General features: G+C 40.1%; 1 protein-coding gene across 1 annotated transcript in view; it reads right to left on the bottom strand.

Moving 5' to 3' along the window:
* The window catches only part of cntnap2a (contactin associated protein 2a), a 333,364-nt gene that overhangs the window by 179,330 nt on the left and 132,685 nt on the right, over positions 1-21,349 (bottom strand). Inside the window, exons 2-3 of the mRNA XM_026292263.2 lie at positions 20,158-20,268; positions 3,929-4,122 (exon numbers count right to left, since the gene is read on the bottom strand). Of these exons, the coding sequence (XP_026148048.1) occupies positions 3,929-4,122; positions 20,158-20,268 (305 nt within the window). The remainder of the gene's footprint in view (positions 1-3,928; positions 4,123-20,157; positions 20,269-21,349) is intronic.

The following is a 21,349-nucleotide window of genomic DNA, read 5'->3' as shown; positions in this document are numbered from 1 at the left end:
CCCTGGCAGCTCAAATGAACCAGCTGCTAATGGATGGGACTCACCCAGAGTGGCTAACTGAAGGCAGGACAGTCCTGATCCTGAAGGACCCCAAAAAGGGAGCAGTCCCATCCAACTACCGTTCGATAACCTGCCTCTGCACAACATGGAAGCTCCTGTCGGGCATCATAGCGGCTAAGATGAGTAGGCACATGGCTTGATACATGAGCATGGCCCAGAAAGGAATGGGTAAGGGCACCAGGGGAGCAAAACATCAACTACTGGTGGATAAAGCGGTCGCTCGAGACTGTAAGACCAGGCAGACCAACCTGTGCACCGCCTGGATTGACTACAAGAAAGCTTATGACTCAATGCCTCACACATGGATCCTGGAATGCCTGGAGCTGTACAACATCAATAGGACCCTAAGAACCTTCATAAGGAACTCAATGGGACTGTGGAAAACAACCCTAGTAGCCAACCTCAAGCCGATAGCACAAGTCTCCAAGTGCGGCATCTACCAAGGAGATGCTCTGTCCCCGATGCTGTTCTGCATAGGCCTGAATCCCCTCAGCCAGATCATCGCTGAGGCTGGCTTCGGATACCGATTGCGAAATGGGGCAACCATCAGCCACCTCCTGTATATGGATGACATCAAGCTGTATGCCAGGACTGAGCGAGACATCGACTCACTGATCCACACCACCAGGATATACAGCAACGACATTGGAATGTCATTCGGACTGGACAAGTGTGGTCGAATGATAACAAAGAGAGGGAAGGTTGTCAGGACTGAAGGAGTTGAACTCCCAGAAGGCAGCATAGCGGATGTTGAGAGGAGCTACAAGTACCTTGGAATCCCACAGGCAAATGGGAACCAAGAAGAAGCCGCAAGGAAAGCAGCCACAGCCAAATACCTACAGAGAGTAAGGCAAGTCCTAAGAAGTCAGCTAAATGGGAAGAACAAGGTCCAAGCCATCAACACCTACGCCCTGCCGGTCATCAGATACCCCGCTGGCATAATAAGCTGGCCAAAAGAGGACATAGAAGCCACCGATGTCAAGACAAGGAAGCTCTTCACAATGCATGGAGGACTTCACCCCAAATCCAGCATCCTGAGACTGTACGCTAAGAGGAAGGAAGGAGGCCGGGGACTGGTGAGCATCAGAGCCACCATCCAAGATGAAACAGCCAAGATCCATGAGTACATCAGGAAGACGGCCCCAAGCGATGGAATACTTAGTGAATTTCTCAGGCAACAGAAGCCCGATGCAGAGGAAGAAGAGCGAGAACCATCATGGCAGGACAAACCCCTGCACGGCATGTACCACCGACAGATACAAGAAGTGGCTGATATTGAAAAGTCCTACCGGTGGCTGGAAAAAGCTGGACTGAAAGACAGCACAGAGGCACTGATCGTAGCGGCACAAGAACAGGCCCTGAGCACAAGATCGATAGAGGCTGGGGTCTACCACACCAGGCAGGACCCCAGGTGCAGGCTGTGCAAAGATGCCCCTGAGACAATCCAGCACATAACAGCAGGTTGTAAGATGCTAGCAGGCAGAGCGTACATGGAACGTCAAAACCAAGTGGCCAGCATAGTGTACAGGAACATCTGTGCCGAGTATGGGCTGGAGGTCCCAAGGTCAAAATTTGACACACCTCCAAAGGTGGTGGAGAATGACCGAGCTAAGATCCTGTGGGACTTCCAGATACAGACCAACAAACAGGTGATGGCTAACCAACCGGACATAGTAGTGGTGGACAAACAACAGAAGAAAGCCGTAGTGGTAGATGTAGCGATCCCTAGTGACAGCAACATCAGAAAGAAGGAACATGAGAAGCTGGAGAAATACCAAGGGCTTAAGGAAGAGCTAGAAAAGATGTGGAAGGTGAAGACAACAGTGGTCCCCGTGGTAATCGGCACTCTCGGGGCTGTGACCCCCAAACTGGGAGAGTGGCTCCAACAGATCCCAGGAACAACATCAGAGATCTCAGTCCAGAAGAGCGCAGTGCTAGGAACAGCTAAGATACTGCGAAGAACCCTCAAACTCCCAGGCCTCTGGTAGAGGACCCGAGATTGAGGAAGACACACACACCACCCATAGGGGTGAGACGGGAATTTTTTTTTTTTTATATATATATATATAAATATATAAACGGTTTGGTTTTGTAATACATTCATTTCTTAGCAGTCATATCATGTGATGAGCTTGTGAGAGCTCACTCTCCTTTCATCGAGTTTGTGTTACATTTCCCATAACAGTTAAACCAGGGTTACACTGTTACCTACATCCCCACCCCAGCACAACTATCAAACCCCGCCTATGCTACCAGGTCTGAAATTCCTGCTGACTAGCTTGGTGGATCTTTGCTATTCATGACAAAGCTTTTTTTCCTGTTCTATTCCACTGAAAGCCCATCTGTTATCACCTGTAGCCATCCACCAACATTGATTAGTGTGAGCCATTAAACCATTAGTTAATGATTATAGATTGTCAAATTCCCCACTCAAGTGCTTGCTAACAGTGAAGTGATAGAGGTCGGTTGGTTTGGAATAAGAGACAGTACAACCAGAGAGAAGTCACATCCATACAATGTCAAGGAATAAAGAGGTAATGGTTCTTTTCTGTTATTATTCCACTGTTCCACCACCTGCTTTTATATAATGTCTATGGCTGAAATGTTACATGTGATAAAACCTGAGCTAATTAATGAATGAATTATTTTTCATGGATGCATATTTATATGCACCTCACTAAGTTTTTCTTCCACAAGCTTTTTTTGCTCTGGGTTACGTGATGGTGAAAAGGAAGCTTTTGCATTTTAATTATAAAGACAAGAAAACAGTTTTATTTTGTATTAACGGTGGAATGTCATTTCATTTCCTCTTCTATTATCATAAAAACATTTCCCCTCTGAGCAGGTATTTTAACATATACTGTACATCTTGAGTCTAGTGTACAATTGTTTGTACACTAGACTAGAATATTTAACAGGGGAAATTAAAATACCGACAGAGGTAGATATTTTCCAGAACAATGTAACAATATAACTTTAACTCAACATGAATCTAAAAACAAGGCAACTGTGCCATTCTGTTTTTGGAGTCCTACTCTCTGTTTCCTACCTGGCAGCCTGTGGTTGTTGCTTTTAAGCATAAGCACTAGACTGTACACTGGGGATGGCAAAGTCTAGGCACCTCACAATTCGAATCAGTTACAATTCAGAGGGCTGTGATGCAATGGTAAAATGATCATCATGCATCATTTTTTCCATACAGGATTTGTTTTTCCACTGTGTGACTGTTCAGTACTTTCAATGCAACGTATTTGTAATGATCTATCATTTCTTTCCAATACCTTTTATCAATAAAACAAATGCAAGAGATGTGTCAAAACCAGAAAGTTAATTTTGCCAGCATTGAACCAACAGGAAAGGAAAATTGTGCCTGTAGCAGGTTGCTATTGTCCAGCTTTCTTCAGCAAGTCAATGAAATTCATTGGCAATAAAAGCTGCAACAGAGTTTGTAATTTCTGAGTTGGGTGGAAGATATCGCTCACTTTGTGGTCCTTTGGTAAGCGCCAACTAACGTTACACCCTGGTGTTTTTAACCCTCCTCCAGAGAGAAATGTGTAATATGATTTTGCATGTTTGTTGTGTTTGACAGAGAAGTGCTTGCAAATGCTAGCTTTTAATGCAGAGGGTGCCGGTTCAATTTTTCGCTATGTGAATGTCATAGACTAGGTAGATGCTGCAATTCTGCATGTCTTAGTTTGGCCTTTTGTGTTCTGTCAACATAATGTTATCAATTAACATTTAGGAAATCGATTTTTGTTTTTGTTAATCAATTTAGAATTCTTCACATCCACATTGCATTACATCAAATAATTGTTTCCACTGCCACAACCCTATTGTATACACAGACACACATTTCTTGCTCACTCACCCATATGTTGCCATCTTGGTGATATGGTTTCCAGTTCCTTCCTGTGTCACTGTAGAGGAGACGGTACCAAGTCATCCAATCAGAGCTGCTGTACCGACCCTGTGTTGCAATGGCGCTCACCTGCTTTCTGGACCCCAGGTCAACCTGTAGCCACTGGTAATGGTCACTGTCCAGAGGTGACCATCCACCAGCACCTGCAGAATAGGTATCATTTTATAATGAGTGGAAAGTCAAAGGTTTGTCTTTAAGTATCTTATATGACCTCATCAGTGGTCTATATAGTAATGTTTTAAGAAAAATGACCTAGCTCTGGGATACATAAATAAAAATAACATAGTAGAAAACATGCTTTTCCTCATCATATCATACCACACCAGCTCTGGAGTCCAAGACTGGCACAGAAGCAGCATAGTACAACCATAATGACAATTCACAGAGGATGTGTGGTTACAAGATTATTGTCTGTCCTATTATTAATGATCACTGTCCATCAGAGAGTGGCATATACATTTGTTCTAACACACACACGCATGGATAGTGTGGGAGAAATAATGTTTAATGAAGAGATATGCACATGGGCTAAAGCCTTCTAATTATAATGATGTTTCACAATGACAACTATACTCATCTTCAGTATCATAAAATGATTCACTCTGCAGACACCCACACTTCTAGAGAAACAGCATTAGCATTTAAGACATTTCAGAATGGATTCCTTTTTAGTATTAATATGGAAGACATTATGTGGCATTTTCTAAATGCTGCAGTGCCCACTTATCCACATCACTACAGATGTAATCTTTTTGGACACAAAACTAAGACTTGTTCAGCATGTAAGTTAATGTCAAAAAGCTCTTTACTTAGGTCAGGCAGGGCCAGTAACAAGCAGGCAGTAAATGGAGGAATACAAATCAGGTGAGGAGTAGACAGGCAAAAGGTCAGGATGAAGTTGGCCCAAAACTAGTAAGCAGGTTGGAACAAAATTACTACAAGGTTAAAACAGTGCATGCATTTTTTAGTTTCTATACATTCATCTTTATTAGAATTTGCTGTTTAAAGCTGTTTTTAAAATGAACAGTGAACATATGGGAAATTACTTATTTAAATGTTAAGTCCTTCTCTTTAACGTTTTGCACATACAGTCGTGAAAAAATTAGGACACCCTATGAAAGCCTATTTTGGTGTATTTTTGTAACGTAATTTTTGGATATATGGATATTTAATCTCAATTTTAACAATACAGAGAGATTAAAGTAATATATCTAAGCAATTAAAACTGAAGAGGGGATCTTCTGTAAAATGTAATTCCACAAAAATGCATATTCTAACTGAGTCAAAAGTTAGGACACTCACATTTATTCCCACTTAAAATGGCTCAAATCACACACAGGTGTATCACACCAGGTGCACATGATCAGTAGATCGTTACTCAGCATTTTGAATGAGGCTTGCTCTTTTTAAATCTCAGACATTTAGTTTGGTGTGCTCCTGATTGTTGAAGTGAAAGTGAGCACCATGGTGAGAGCAAAAGAGCTGTCTGAGGCCTTCAGAAAAAAAAAAGAGTCTGGTAAGGGATTTAAAAAGATCTCAAAAGATTTTGAAATCAGCCATTCCACTGTCTGGAAAATAGTCTACAAGTGGAGTGCTTTCAAAACAACTGCCAACATGCCCAGGTCTGGTCGTCCCAGCAAGTTCACCCCAAGAGCAGACCGCAAGACGCTAAAAGAGGTCTCCAAAAACTCTAAAATGTCATCATGGGACCTACAGCAGGCTCTGGCTACTGTTGATGTGAATGTGCATGCCTCTACAATCAGAAAGAGACTGCACAAGTTTATTCTGCATGGGACCAGGGACGGCACCTTTGCTCTCTCAGAGAAACATCAATGCCAGACTGAAGTTTGCCAGAGAGAATGTTGACAAAGACCAGGACTTCTGAAATAATGTTCTTTGGACAGATGAGTCCAAAATTGAACTATTTGGACACCAGAACAGAGGACGTGTTTGGCGTAAGCCAGACAGCATTCCAGGAAAAGAACCTCATACCAACTGTGAAGCATGGAGGTGGAAGTGTTGTGGTTTGGGGCTGCTTTGCTGCAGCAGGAACTGGTCAGCTCACAATCATAGAATCCACCATGAATTCTACTGTGTATCAGAGGGTGCTTGAGGAATATGTGAGACCATCTGTCTGAAAATTAAAGCTGAAGCGGAACTGGACCATACAACACGACAATGACCCAAAACATACCAGTAAATCAACCAAGGACTGGCTGAAAACTAAGAAATGGAGAGGGGGGTAGGGTGTCCTATCTTTTTCCTCAGTTAGAATATGCATTTTTGTAGAATTACATTTACAGAAGATCTTGAGGAGTCTTTTCATCAGTTTTAATTGTTTAGTTATATTACTTTAATCTCTCAGTATTGTTAAAAATGAGATTAAATATCCATATATCCAAAAATGTTACAAAAATACACAGGTGTCCTAATTTTTTCACGACTGTAGTTTATAGTGTTGTCAAATGTATTCATAAAACACAAGCCCCAAGTAGTAGGGTTATGATCATCATATACAGGTGAGTAAGTAGTCTAAAGTTGGAAAACATTCTGCAAGGTTGAAATATTACAGTACTTTGAAAATATGGCTTTCTTGGAAAGTAGCAAAGGAGAGATTTTTAGTGTTATTTTCCCATGCTTAGAGTGTTGACTGTTGAAATAGGTGGTTGTGTTTGTTTTGTAATCCAGCCAGTGGCAGTCAGCGTCCTTGTGCTTCCTGGAAACCTCATGGCTCGGCCTTCATTGTCAGACAAACACTTGTGTCCTCCAAACCCCCCCCCCTTTTGCAGCCCCATGTGTCTACCTAGGGCAGGGTCAAACTCTCATTGATCTCACAGGTTTAATGAGCCTCGGGTTAAATAATGTAGAAACATAAGCGCAAGGCAACTGCTAGAGAAAAGGAAAAACTAAATGTTGGCTTGGATCCCACTGATCTGATTTTATCTCCCATTATGAAAAAGAAAAAGAAAAAAAACAACAACAAACAAACAAGTATAATAATGCCAACTTTGCACTGTCAAGCTGTTCTCATTACCAGGATGTCAAATACTGGCATTTGTCAAAGCGGCTGGCATCTTATAGATCAGCACAAAGTATTCGTTTTGCATTTGTATGTGATTCACGGGGTTTTCAGATGGTTCCAAAGCTAACTTTCCCACAGCAGTATTAAATGGCCGGGCTGGCTACTGTGACTATTGACTCCATTGTAATCCTATCTGCGGCAAGCTTTGACCACCTCCACTGTAAAAATCTGATGCTCAAGGTTTTTTTTCTTAAATCATATCTTCAGTGATCCCCCAGCTACATATCATGCACTATATATTGTTCTCCTGTGTCATGGCAGCATATAGTGTATCAGCATTCAGGCAACAAATGGCTGAGAGTACAGTAAGTTAGATTTACGATAAGGTAATCATCTCACTAAGACACTAAGTGTTACACAAACTGTTTTGGTCTACTGTAGGGCCACTGCAGGAGCTCTGAAAAGAAAGGGATCTTGGCAATCATAGCTAATGTCATATATTGTATGAGCTTCATCATAACTTTCTGTTCAAAAATGCAAAACAAAAAGAAATTCAGAATTTCAATGCATTAATTTCTACCTGATAGTTATCAATATCAGTAAACTTACTGTAAAGTAGAGATCCCTGCATTTTGGGAGCATGTTAGTGTAGTAGTTGTAGTAGGTGTAGTGTAGTAGTTAGCACAGTTGACTCACAACAAGAAGTTTTGATGCTGATTTCCCACTTCCTTCAGCTGAATCTATGTTCACTAATGTTGCGGCAAAAATATTTCCCTTCACTCTGGCTTTAGGTTGTGACTTCAGCCTGGTCACTACCTTGGTTCCTATGGCACCAGCTGACTGTTCCTGTATGTCACCAAACAGAGGATCAGCAAGAATCCAGACTTGAGGTTCAATGAACATAAGTAGATCCATAAAGCCAGCTCTGCAGTTACAGGTTTCTAATATATCGCGGGCTTTTTTCTCCAGTGATACCTCAGCTTGAACAGCAACTTCAGTATAATAGCCCACATGTTTACAGGCACATTCGTTGATTTTCCTTGTGCATGATGGTGATTATATTTTCAGATGGATCCTGACCATCTGTAAAATATACACTTCTTGTCCTTTGACTCAACAGTGGAATATTGAACGTTCTGTGATGTTCCACATACTTCAGCTTTGTGTTGCTGTATTGATGGCTTGCAGCATTGACAGAACTGTTCCCAGTTATCTTGGGTCGCACGTCGATTGGTTGGACTTTATCAGTTGGCAATGATGATTCACTTTGTGTTGTTTTCAATCCAGGACTTTATTCCTTTGCCACAGGGTTTAATACATTAACAAATTTCCTTCCTTTCCAATCCAAATTGGAGTCCATGCTATTTGCAGATATCTGAGAAGAGCTTTTTCGCTCAGAAGCCTCCAACACTGCCAATTTAGCAGTCGATGCAGCTAGTTCAGCTTCCAAATCAAGCTGTTCCCTTTTTTCCCCTCAACTGCTGCTCCTGCTTCTCTAGAGCATGTCAAGTGCAGCTCTTTGGATTTATCACTGTATTGACCGTCTGCCATCAATGGCAGATATACTATCATATGGATTAACACTATCATCAACATCAACATCCTTTTCAAATACATGACCTTCATTGCATGAAACCACTTTTTTGCATCAGCAATACACTAATCATTAAACATCATTTTGGCCTTAAACTATGTTTAATGTTTGTCCCTTTCACCATGTGGTAACAAACCCAATAAAGATTCATGCATGCATTTTGCTTCATCACGCACTTTGATTAGTTCATCAAGACTGTTTTGTACAAGTAATTTATCACCGTTCTGTATGAAACTGTAATAGTTTTCTTATATTATTTGCCCTATTTCATTTGGCTCTTCTGCTTTAGCAGTGACTTTAATCACTCCCTGTCACTCCCTCAGCATTTGATTTTCTACCAGCTAATGCACCAGTCTCCACAAGTCGTGTCGTGCTTCTCATATCCACTGATTTTCACTAGTTCATCGCAATGAACAAAGTTTTATTACAGTAACTAACGCATTGGATTTAGCTACTTGACAATGTTGGTTACCCCGATCCGAGGCCTGGGATAAAATTGTATTTCCAGATTTATTACAAAAGATCTTCGGATAAATTTGAATAAAGTCCGACAAACCATATATCAAATTAGAGCATAAAGTCTCACGATTCAAATGGTATAAATTTAGGATTGAATTATCACAGCGACTACAGTTTCTTAATTTTTAACAGTACAAATGTTGGAAAAACGCTAGTTCTTACCTTTTCTGTCATGTTACTTTGTACATGTACTGAAACTTCAAGTATTACATATCCTTTTTTTCGTTAGAATCCAGGGAACATAGTGCATCCATGTTTTACTCCAAAAGAGTAAATCCATAAAGCCATCGTCCTCCTCATGAAAAGTTTTAATACGGTTCGTTTTACGGTTGATTTCGCCGTTTATTCAAAGAAGTTTGACATAGCAAGCTTCTGTGAATCACGTGAATCCTCATTCAAGCATGCTTGTTACGTTTTACAGCGTAACTAAGCATAAAACCAATAGGAATCACCAATGAGCGCAAATCCCACCCATGGGATAGGACAACTGCTAATGGCAGTAGAACCAGCCAGTCACATTGTTTGTCAATGATGACTGACGTATCTCGTAACCAATGAAACGCCCTTTCCAGCAACGTATCACACTGTAGGTTCGACAAAGGGTAAGGGGGGTTTAAACGTCATATTTAATATTTTACAGCATGTAATAATAAAGCGGAAATCTTTTCCTTAAAACGACACCAAGGTCATCAATATAACCCTTAAAATGTAAAGACAACAGCTAGTTTAATTTGGGTATGTGTTGTTCGGCCGTGTGCCGAAAAAGGGACGGGGTGGGTTAAATGCAGTCCAGTTTAGCGTCGTTACACCGATGCTGGCTGAAGACCAGGTAATCTGGCACCACGACGCACAAGAGTGCAGCGTCCTCCTCGCCTCATCCGACATATCCACGGGTGCAGTATGATTCAAACACAGCTGTACAGGGCAAGCCGTAGCTCAAAGTAAGCTTTGGACTTAAATGTAGGAGCGTCGTCTAATGTGAAGCTACTGAAGGTGTTTGACCTCGGAGTAACTTGTTTGACGCGTTTGTCCTAGTTGTTGTTTGTTGTGGTTGTAAACACAAACAGACAATTCATAAGTTTATTTTACGTCCAAGCACAAACTGAAATTTCTGCCTCAGTCAGTGTCCATCATAAATAAATCAAAACAGCTCTCGGCCCCCTATGGTCACAAACCTGTTTGCTCTTCCGGGACAAACAGCCACCATAGTTAGAAAGTGTAGCCTACCTACATACAGAATGTAGTGTCACGCACATAGCAACACCCAAGCTTCAGCCAGTGAAAGACAAATCATTATCTGGTTCCTTCAGCAGTGAATAGACAGATTTTCACGAGGGACACTGAAGATTAGAAAAATAAACTTGAATGTGATGTTTACAGTGGGGAAATAATTCAGAGTCCTCCCACTGCTTATCGGTGCCATGCTTGGCTGTCAAAGGGGACTGTCAAAGCTGCGCTGGGTTGGTTTTTACAGGAGTGACTTGAAAAAACGGTGTGAGATGCAGATGTAAAAGGGTACCTTGTGCAATTTTAGCAGAACATCAGTATTTGATGTCCTGGGAATGAGAAAGGTTGATATTGTATGTAGGCTTTTGTGATAACAGTCAAACTAGTGTAAAGAATGTAAGAGTACATAAAATAAATTGAAAGGCTAGTGTGCCCTTTTGCATTTACACACACACACACACCAAACACCCAAGATGTATCAGTGCAGTGCAACATCTGAGTCCGTGACAGAATATGAATGTGAAATGGTTATCACCAAGAGTGGGTGGTGGATGGACTTGCTATGTTATGGCAGTCTTTTTTGATTCTCTGTGATGGATTTCTTTCTAAAGGACACACATACAGATAAGGAAATGATGAGCTGAAAGTCCAAGTGAAGGAGAGTGACTGATTTAAAAATGACAGGGAGAGAGAAAACAGAAACAGATGGGGACAGAGCGACAGGGAGGAATACAGTAAGAGTGGGAGAAGAGCACTAAGCATAGTGGAGGAGGAATAAGAGATGATGAGTCATATGATAAAATAAAGGTTCAGACGGTTTGCGATGCACCCCCCTATATCTTATCCAATTACAGAGCCATTACACTCCAGCCCCGGCCTTGACAGATAACCAGACCCATATCAGTGGAAACGTCAATACCTCAAAAAAGCCATTGCTGCAAAGCCATTCCCCTGGGGGGATAAAACACTATCAAAAGGAGAGTAGGGGGGAGAAAGGAATGGAGGGTGAGGAATTGGGATTGGGAGGGGTGGGTGATAGTGATAAGTAAACAGACAGCAGAAAATAACGATTAAGAAAGCAAGCTAAGCGGATAATGACAGAGGCAGTGTGACGCTTTGAAAAACATCGGAGAATGGGGCGTCAGAAAGAATGACGAGAAGGTGTGTGTGGTGGCAGTGGGGGATGACACAAGAAGGGAAGAGGTAGAAAAATGGAAACAAGGGAGAGTAAGAAAGATGGATGAGGTGAGGAGAAGAGAGAGTGATGAGAGAGGATTTTATGGCTCTGGTAGTGGGAGGGCAGAGATGAGATAGGATGTGGATGTGATGAAACAAGGACAGAAAGGGAGCACTGTAGTTATGATAAATAAGGTATATGAACACACAATTGAGGAGGGGAGGATGAACAAGGCAGATGGAAAAAATTAGAAACTTAGAGGAAAGTGATAAACAGAAGCCATTTAGGTCTGGAAAATGGACACCATCAGCTAAGACTCTACATGGGTTCAAATGAAATGGAACAGAAAGCGAAGACTGGAAAAGTTATGAGAGTTCAGGAGAGACTAGGAGAGACAGGAAAGTTAGAAGGGAGTGATTAGAAAATATGTGCAATCAATGACTGTGACATTACAGCACACCCCTCAATAGTGGTGTTGAAAAGGTGGGTATGCACAGAATACAGTATATCTAAGCCAAGATGTGTGGCTTCATCTCTGCATGTACTGTCAAACACACAACATATACATCCATGCAGCTCACACTGTCTGAAAGAGTTTTCCTTAGTGAATCTCAAGAGGTTTTCATCAAAATTAATTAATCCATTTTACAGCTGACCTGACAGCCTGGTCAACCCCTACCTAGTGGGAGTGCAGACTGTTGGCCAGTGAGAAATGTAAATGTAAAGCAAGCATGTGGCAATTTTTCATACATTGTAGAAAGGCACTTAAAAATTGCTGGTCAGTGGGAGTCAAAATTCAAATCTCCAATATTCTCTACCCTGTAGTGCTGCTGCCTCAGGAATCAAATTCACAATGGTGCCTGGAAAGCAGGCATTCGCTCCAAATTAAAAAATGTGAAAAATGGTGAGAAAGATGGTGCAGAAATAATTCATTTTAATGGAGCCAAGTTTAAGTGTGCCCAGACATCCATGAGTGTGAAGACATATCAGGTGTACAATACACAATATTATGAGAGAGGATTTTACAACTAAGGAAAGTGGCAACAATTTGGGCTTGTCTCAACAATCCCAAATTAGATTCACAGCATTCCTATTACAATGTAAGAATAAATATATTGATTATTTGACCAGGGCAGTGCAATCGTTAAGGATGTTATACTGTGTGATATCAAATGTTGAGCAGGTTCGGCTTTGTCTTTCTTGGCAAAGCCGAACCCTGTAGTCTCACTAAAATAAGCAGGAGATGACATTTTTGAATAAAGTGCTCCTGTCAATCTGAACATAGCTTTAGGGGGTGAATCAAAGGACAGGATGGTTAGTTAGGGAAGAGGGTTGAAGAGGAAGGCAGGAGTTGGGGGAATGTTAGGGTTACAGGGTTACCAGAGGGAGCAGATGGAGTGAGAGAGGCAGATAGCCTGAAAGGTCCAGCGTGATGTAAAGGCTCAAAAGATTGTCAAAGTGATGGTAAGCATATGGGAAAGGTGAACTTAAAACGCAATGAGAGAAGAAAGCTTTGGGCTAAACACCTCGATATTAGAGGTCAGAGGAGAAACAAGGGACACGAATAAAATATTTGGGGGAAAATAAAAAGGAGGACCAAAGAAGTGAGATCGGCACATGCTGTCATAGACTGGAGAGGAAAGGAGAGGTCATAAAAAAGAACAGATGAAAGGTGAGAGGGGAGGATGGCCAGCTTGACAGAGGTTGGAGGGATGTTTGACTTACACGCATGTGCGCACACACACACACACACACACACACACACACACATATATATATATAATTGTGGTAATGGAAGGTGAGAGAGTGAGTGAACAGGAGCATCAGACGAAGAAGGAGGAAAAAATGGATGTGAAAAGGTGAAAGGGGAGGATAAGAGTGTCTGGGGACTGTCACTGTTCTCTCGCCTGTCACACACACAGATGTTCGGGGAGGAGAGCAAGAACAGGAAGAGGATAGAAGAGAGAACTGGGGAGCAGAGAAGGTCACAGAAAAGAAGGAAGACAAGCAACAGAGAAGAAGATCAGAAGACAGAGCTCAGGACTAAAGAGGACTGCCACGTAGATTTTTCTCCATTCAAGTCTTGAAATCAATTTCACTTTAATGGTTTTAATGAAATATCCCTCCAACCTCAGTCAAGCTGGCCATTTCACTTTAATGGTTTAGACTAAACAATTAATGGTTTAATAAAAATAACATTAAGTTATAATAGCCCACACTGTAAACATCCCTTAATGTACATTAACAAATCTAATCTGAATAATCTTTCTGGTATTGATGATACACCTTATCAGTTCATCAGCTTATTCTGCATGGGCTCAAATTTTCTGTACATCCTGCTAGTCTACAGCAGGGCCAATTCTAGGATCAGACTTTTAGGGGGGCTCAGCTCCTAAGCAGAATGTGACATTTATACAGGACCTTATTCCCAGTGCTCTCTCTGCCGACTTGATCGTGCTCTCTCCACTTCTCTCCCTCTGTATCTCCCTCTCTATCTCTCTTGTGCTGTCAACCAAATAGCAAGGTTAACATCCCATCACAGGTCTGTGATCTAATAAGAGGTATAAATAGATCCATATTGATCTATAATGTTATTCTAATAGCTACAAGTTGCTTTTGGTTGCTTTGGACAATGCAGTCAGGTAGAGACTTTACTGTCTCACCTGAATTTGGGAAGCACAGATTTCCAATGTAAATATACCTTCTTGTACAGTTGCATAGCAAATAATATATAAATTTGATCATAAAAAGGATATGGGACCTTATAAACATAAACTGACTCTTATTTCATTTGATAATGAAGAATAATTGTGTTGCTTTATAATGCTGCACATTACTATTTTATCTCCACTTACACTAAAATATTAAAGTGCATCAGTTAGCTCATTACCTGGCAGATGTGCAGCTAAGTCAGCTAATGTTGTTTGACAATGTTCACAGTATGGAACTGTAACCACAGACTTTCTAATTCAATTAGCCCAATGTTCACATTCAGACCAGTCAGCATCTGTATTTAACATCAACTTTTCATCTCAGGCTGTTTGTGATTGTAGTCTCCACCATGTAATTCATCACTACCTACTCCTTCTTCTACTTTGCTTTTATGTGCGTGATGGGTTACACAACAAGTTCTCAAAATTAACATGATAAAAGTTAACATTAGTTAATAATAAGCCTAATGATTAATAATATATATATATTTTTTTTATTCTGAGATTAAATTTACTTTGTGCTTGAGATTCCCTAAAAGGGTCTAAAATCACTCCTGCTCTACAGTATATACTTATTTATTTGAACTGCAATCACTACCTGTGGAGCTGATGCTTGCAATTTTAACAAAACAGCATGTTAGAAATCAGATTAATCTGCTACCTGAAAGCTACCCTGGTGAAAATGTCCCTATGTGGTATCCTTCACAAGCCTGGACTGGTCAAACGGAATTTACACAAAGAGGCTCTGTCTGAGATAAAAGGAGTCAGCTGAGGCGAGAAAAAAAAAAAAAAAAACATGGCTGGAGTTTCTCCAAGCTTACAAAGGTTTGCGCTATCTGTGATGCCACAGATAACCCAGCACTGAAGCAGTGGTAGCACAGCAAGCGTTACAGTGAAATCCTACTGATATCAATGCTGATTATGACCATAAGTATTCTCGGACACAAGCAAAGTGTTAAACACAGTTGAAACTATATTTTTTTTCAGAGGCATAGGTGTATCTCCACTCTGCAAAAAAAGTGACCATGCACAACTAGTTATTACTACTAGGTATTTAAAAAACAATAATAATTCATTTAGTAAAAGTCAGTCAACATGGTATTTGTGAGGGGCATATATAGATAGATGTACCAACAGTAATATGCTCACTAAAGAAACACAGGGGAACTTAATGGAGAGAATATCATACCAGGAAGTGCCCACTGGGAACCACTGTCAAAAACAACAGCCTTTGGAAACCTTCAACAAATGCAGTCTGTATGGACTTTTTTCTTTTACCACATCTCACACAGCACATCTCAATTCATGCTGTTTAAGAAACCCTTGGCTGTGTGTCATTAGACCAGACCACAAGCAAAGATGTGAGAGCTCCCTTTGGTTGCTTTGAACTTGAATCAAAGAGTGTTCCTCTGCTTCAGCAAGTCTCGCCACCATCTTCTCTCTGTTCATCTGTTGTTAAGCTGTCGAGTTAACTCGAACCTCTGTTGATTTTTAGATACAAATGATTAGAGCTCAGGGTTGTTTTTCGCTCTTGGGAAGTGAAAGTGACGATATATGGTACTGTATGTACTGTATAATCCACAGAAAGTTAAAAGGAGAACATGCACTAATGCAGACACAACATTTCTTGCAGGGAAATAGAAAAGATGGGGTTTAATTCTAAAGTAATAAGTGCCTTGCTGGGTAAATGGTTTTTACAACACTAAGAGTAGAAACTGAAAGACTGAACCAGTGGGGGAAAAGCAGAACAAGCAGGTGTGAAAGAAAAAGCAATTCAGAAACAAAAGAGGGATTGAACATGTGAAAGTGGTTGAGGGAGTACAAAAACAAAGATAATGCTTTTTGAAGCACAGAAAGAGAGACATTTTCAAGTAAAAAGAGATTGTGAATTACAGAGACAGTGTGATTTTGGACAAATGACAAGCAGCTGGTCACAGGCATGACACATAAACAAAAGTGATACTAGCAGAGCAGAGAATCAAACAAAAGAACATCTCAACTCTGTCTTAGTGTCATTCCGGGAGAGTGAGTGGGTGAATGCATGCACATAATTTGTTTCCGCAGTTTGAATTCTTTCATAGCTCTGTGCATGCCCCTTATGTGCGGGAGACTTTGTGTGAGTGTTTTTATCAAAGTTACCACTTTTCAGACCAAAATCATGTTAACACAAAGTATTACTTCTTAATTAATTAACATGCTAGAAAGAAGGGAACAGAAAGAAAACAGCTGGTTACCCCTCTGCTAGTACTTCATCTTTCTGTCATGGACCAAAGGGAGCGGATGGAGACAGAATAATTTAATTACGAGCGTACTGCCATTATCGATGGATGACTGCAACAGCTAGAGACATCAAACAAGTTTGCAAGATGACAGAAAGTGAAAAGCTATGCATGAAAAGGGAGGGGGAATCTAATCAATTGTGTAGCAAGTGGGTGCACAGTTGTACTGCAGTACTGTGATGTCCTTCATTTACAAAGTAAGGATACAGTGCAACTTTTTAAAACTTTGGTAAAGCCTGGAAAGCTACTATCATGGTTAGATCAGGAAAGGATAAAAACTTTATATAAGGTGTGGAGGAAAAGAAAGGGCACAGGGTAAGAAAATGGAGAGTGGGACTTAAAAAACAGTGTATAGAAAACAAGAAGCAAGAAAATGGAAAGACAAGGATGTAATAGAGGGCAGAGAGTGACACGACAGAACAGATAAAAGAGGAACACAGTGGAAAAGGCTAAAAAGAAAATGAAAAAAAGATCAGTGGTCATGTATTTATGATTAGTGGCCCAGTGTCATGTAGAGCCATGTCTGGGTGGACATGCATCACGGAACATTTTTACAATCTTAAAGAGAGATTCCACCATTTCTATATGCTGAAAGAGGATTTACTGTAGTTGGCAGAGGTTTCCAAGTCATATGAGGCATCTGAGTTGGGCTTGTAGTGTCCCTGTCTAAGAGATAACATAAATCCTGTGTGCTTGGAGAGCAAAAAGCGTGGTTCTTTACTACACATGGGAGGTCTTATACAAAATGCTGACAAATAGAGTCAGACAAACATTCCCACTCGCATTCTCATCTACACAGTTTAGACTCAGCAACTCATCTAACCTGCATTGTCTATGAGCTAGAATGAATTATATATAAAATTCTATTTCAAAATATTAGCATATCCAACAAGCATTATCAGTTTTCCAATGTCCTGTGACGTAGCTCCAAAAACCTGAGTTGGAGATGTCATTTTTCATTAGCTGCACATCTCTCTTTGTCTCCATCCTGGTCTCTCTTTTTAAAGTGAGCAAAAGGTTTTGGCTGCAAAACCATGGGATATATCATTTCCCTGTGTGACACCTATGATATGTGCAGGGTCTCAGATGGAGTAGACTGAGTAGAAGTGAGGTAAAGCAATAGGAACAAGTCATGTTAGTAGTTTCCCTCCACATGTACTGTATGCTTTGATTCATTATTCAAAAGAATCAGGTAAAAAGGGCAGACAGAAGGATGATGAGACGAAAATATTAACAGATGAGAGGGAATTTTAAAAAGAGAATGAGTGGAAAGGGGGACAGAGACAAATACAATATAAAAGTTATCAATCTATTCACAAAAAACATCTAGCTAATAGTCCAGCCAATGCATTACCATGCCATGTGATTGCCATGATAAAGTTTTATTGAGGTGACAAATTGTTTTTCCAGAGATAAAATGCTGTCAGCATTATGATAATGACAGTGTTACTGATGGATGTGTTTAGGTTTTAGGATTCAGGGGTTATAACACAAGGCATTGTGCATAAGCCTCTTTTATTTAGGTATTTATACACAGGGACTCAAATGTGCTCCCTATAACACATACATCTAACACAGCAGTGTTTTCACACACACACATTCAGAACATTCATGTTCACTTTTTTACATGCACACATGACAGTACAGTGTGTGTTTGACAGCAGTCAGATGAACAAGCAGGATAGGCACCATGTGGCATACAGCATAGATTAAAAAAATTGTTATGGCACTATTTTACGTCACATTCAAATGCACACACAGGGAGTCTGCATGCACAGAGAAAGAACGAGAGAGAGAGATGGAGAGAAGGAATGTGCACACGTAAATGGATATACACACAGGTGCACACACCCTCACACACATGCCTATAGCCTGAAGCTCTAATAGCTGTCAGCATTCACAACACAAGTTTAATATGAGTGGTGTGTCCCATTGATTTTGTGCCTCCCCTGTTCCTTAGCACTGGGATACTAGAGTAGATTGGCTTATCAGCACACACTTGTCATTTGGCTGCCAAAGTAGCTCCTTGGAGGGACCTCTTCTTATAGTACGTGGGCTTGAGTTTGTGATCCTTGTGAATGTATATATGTGCGTTGAGTGTGAGCACTTGGTGTACATGCTGCTCCAAGTGCAGAGTAAACTTAAATGTCAAGATGCTCATGTTCCTGTGAAAGTATGGGTGTTTTGTATGCCTGTTCTAAACAAGTGCACATGTATTTGTTATTCGTTTGAATGCATCGTTTTTATATTCTGTTAGAAATTGTATCTTCCTTTATAAAATACTACATTTATTTGGTTTTAAGAAAATGAAGATGTTTTTTCATCCTTTGGATAATGTTTTTGACATAGTAACCCAGTCGTCCCTTTCTACAGTACTTCTCTGCTTTTCTTTTCCCCCCTTAATTTTATATTCCCACCCTGTCATATGCTTATGGTAACAAGGTGACCTCATCATCCAAACACAGTGTCATTCTCTGGAGGATACTAAGACACAGAGCAGATAAAGCTTTACATCCTTTTCCGCAGTTTCCTCCAATACTGAGATGTGCCAACATACACCTACATTGGCGGGTTTAACACTAAATCACCAACTGTTGGAGTTTGTCAGTTGTTTATAACGGTGGTGATTATGGCTGTCATGCAGTGTCATTTGGATCACAGAAAAAAAGAGACGTGTGAGAAAAAAAAAGTTTCACTAGCAGGAGACTAATTGTAGAGTAAGTCAAAATTTAAGGAAGGAGAGAGCTTAGTAGAACTTTATAAGTTGGAATTATTATTTACTTCTAAGTACAGAAACAGAGACCTCTAGTATTTCTGGCTATGTCATAAATGGTGGATTTAACCATTACATTTTTGTTACCATTACATTTTGGAGAAATGTTAACTGAATTAAAGAAAATCTTGAACTGAACCCACACATCAGTCAGTAGATGCGCCTTATTCAGAAACACTTGCTTTTTCGGGAAACTAGTTTAAACTGATATAGAAGAAAAACTAAATGACATTTTCAAGTGCATTTCATTATGCATTATTCAACTACAATAGTGTAATTTAATTCAAGTATTACTGTAGTTTTTCATTACAACAGGGATTTCCAAGGAACCAGATTTCAATATTTTTTCTTGTTGGTAGGTGTCATACAGCAGGCTTGTCTTCTCTCAGCAATAATTCTATTGGCATGATTAAACACACCAGATTACCTTGACTGTATTTGCCAGTTCTGAGCTATGTTGCCTCAGCTGTAGTGTGACTATATTAGATGGAAAAAGTATGAATTATTAATTTTATAAACACAGAGTGGTGTAATTGTCTGGCCCTATCTTGCTCCTCTGTGGACTGATTTGGAAATGAACTCAAGTCTGAGTCACTGAGATAATGACTGGAGCTGAGAGAGGGAGAGAAAGATGGATAAGTTCAAGGAAAATATAGAAAGGGAAAAGAGAAAAAGGTGGAGGGGGGTTGAAGAGGCTGTCCAGCATTATGCAACTCATAGTCACTCTATAAAGGCTTGGACATTTAAGGTTGTATGTACATGTACTTGAAATATATATTTATATTTTCCTGTAGCTACAGTGCGTTTTTTTGTACTTCATGGTTGTACATACCAACTGCAGGTTTTTTCTGTGTCTGTGCGTGTGTCTACATGTACCTCCTCTCCTGTTGAGCTTGGCATATCCGGGTGTGTATCCACTGGAGAAGACAGATGAGCAGGTGAAGGCTGTGTGAGGCAGCGGAGAGGCTATAGCCTCATCACACTTCTCTGTGGAGAGATAAAGAAAGCCCAAACAGAGAGAGATGAGAGAATGAGAAAAGAAAAGTAGAAAAGAAAAAGTAGCAGAGAAGGAAATGGGGCAGAAGGTAGATAAAAGTAAAGGAGAGGTGGAAAGAAAAAGAACATTAGTATATTTAGCATGAATTGTAGAAAATGCTTCAACATTGCACATTTATTTTTCTATTGTACATAATGCATGATCTTATAAATCACAACCGTGTTAATGAAATGTTAAATTATAGAATGAAATCCCTCCTGTCAACCCAACTGAAGCTATCTCAGATGTAAAATTGGAAATTTTATTTACTCTAATAGATTCTCTTTCTTTGTGGGTCAAGAACTAAGTGAGATTGGTCTTGAACCACAGGGTCATCAGAAGCATTGTGCACTGCAAAAACATCCACTATAACAAGCAATTGGTGGTAACCTGATGGAAACATCTACTTAATTTAGAAAAGAGGAAAAAAGAAGTGGAAATGTAAAATAAGTCAAACCCTGAATTGCCACGGCCCTTTCTGCCTGGAGCTAAATTTATATTACTGATCTAACCAGGTTTTACCAAATTATTCTAAAAAAGTGAAAAAATAATTTGAAATCAACCACATTTTCAGAATAAATATTAAGAGAATTAAAGAAAAAAACATTTTTACAAAGTTTCAATATAGAGATGTACCATCAGGTGACAGCAGTTATCTCAAGATTGTTATAGAAAGTTACATATGGGTTGTAAAATATATATTATGAAAGCCTTAAATAGATATCCATATAATCTTGCAGACACGATTCCAGATACATATATACATCCCCACCTGTTTATCTAGATGAAGCATTCACCCAATGACCTGGAGTAGCCATGAGAGACATAGGCAGAAAGCATTGCTGCTTAGTCCAAGCTTACTTAAATGTCAACCTACAACTCCCTGAACTCTTAAAAGATATCCAAGAAAGCAACAGCATATATGAGACAAAGGAGGCAAAAATCACACAAGGCAAATAGTCAAATATACATTCACAGTCATGATGTTACCTTCCTTTCTCTCACTCAGTTCCCTTCTTGCATGCTCTCATA

Source organism: Mastacembelus armatus, chromosome 20 (genome assembly GCF_900324485.2).
Source record: "Mastacembelus armatus chromosome 20, fMasArm1.2, whole genome shotgun sequence".
Classification (NCBI taxonomy): Eukaryota; Metazoa; Chordata; class Actinopteri; order Synbranchiformes; family Mastacembelidae; genus Mastacembelus; species Mastacembelus armatus.
This window is presented reverse-complemented; position numbering and strand designations above follow the sequence as displayed.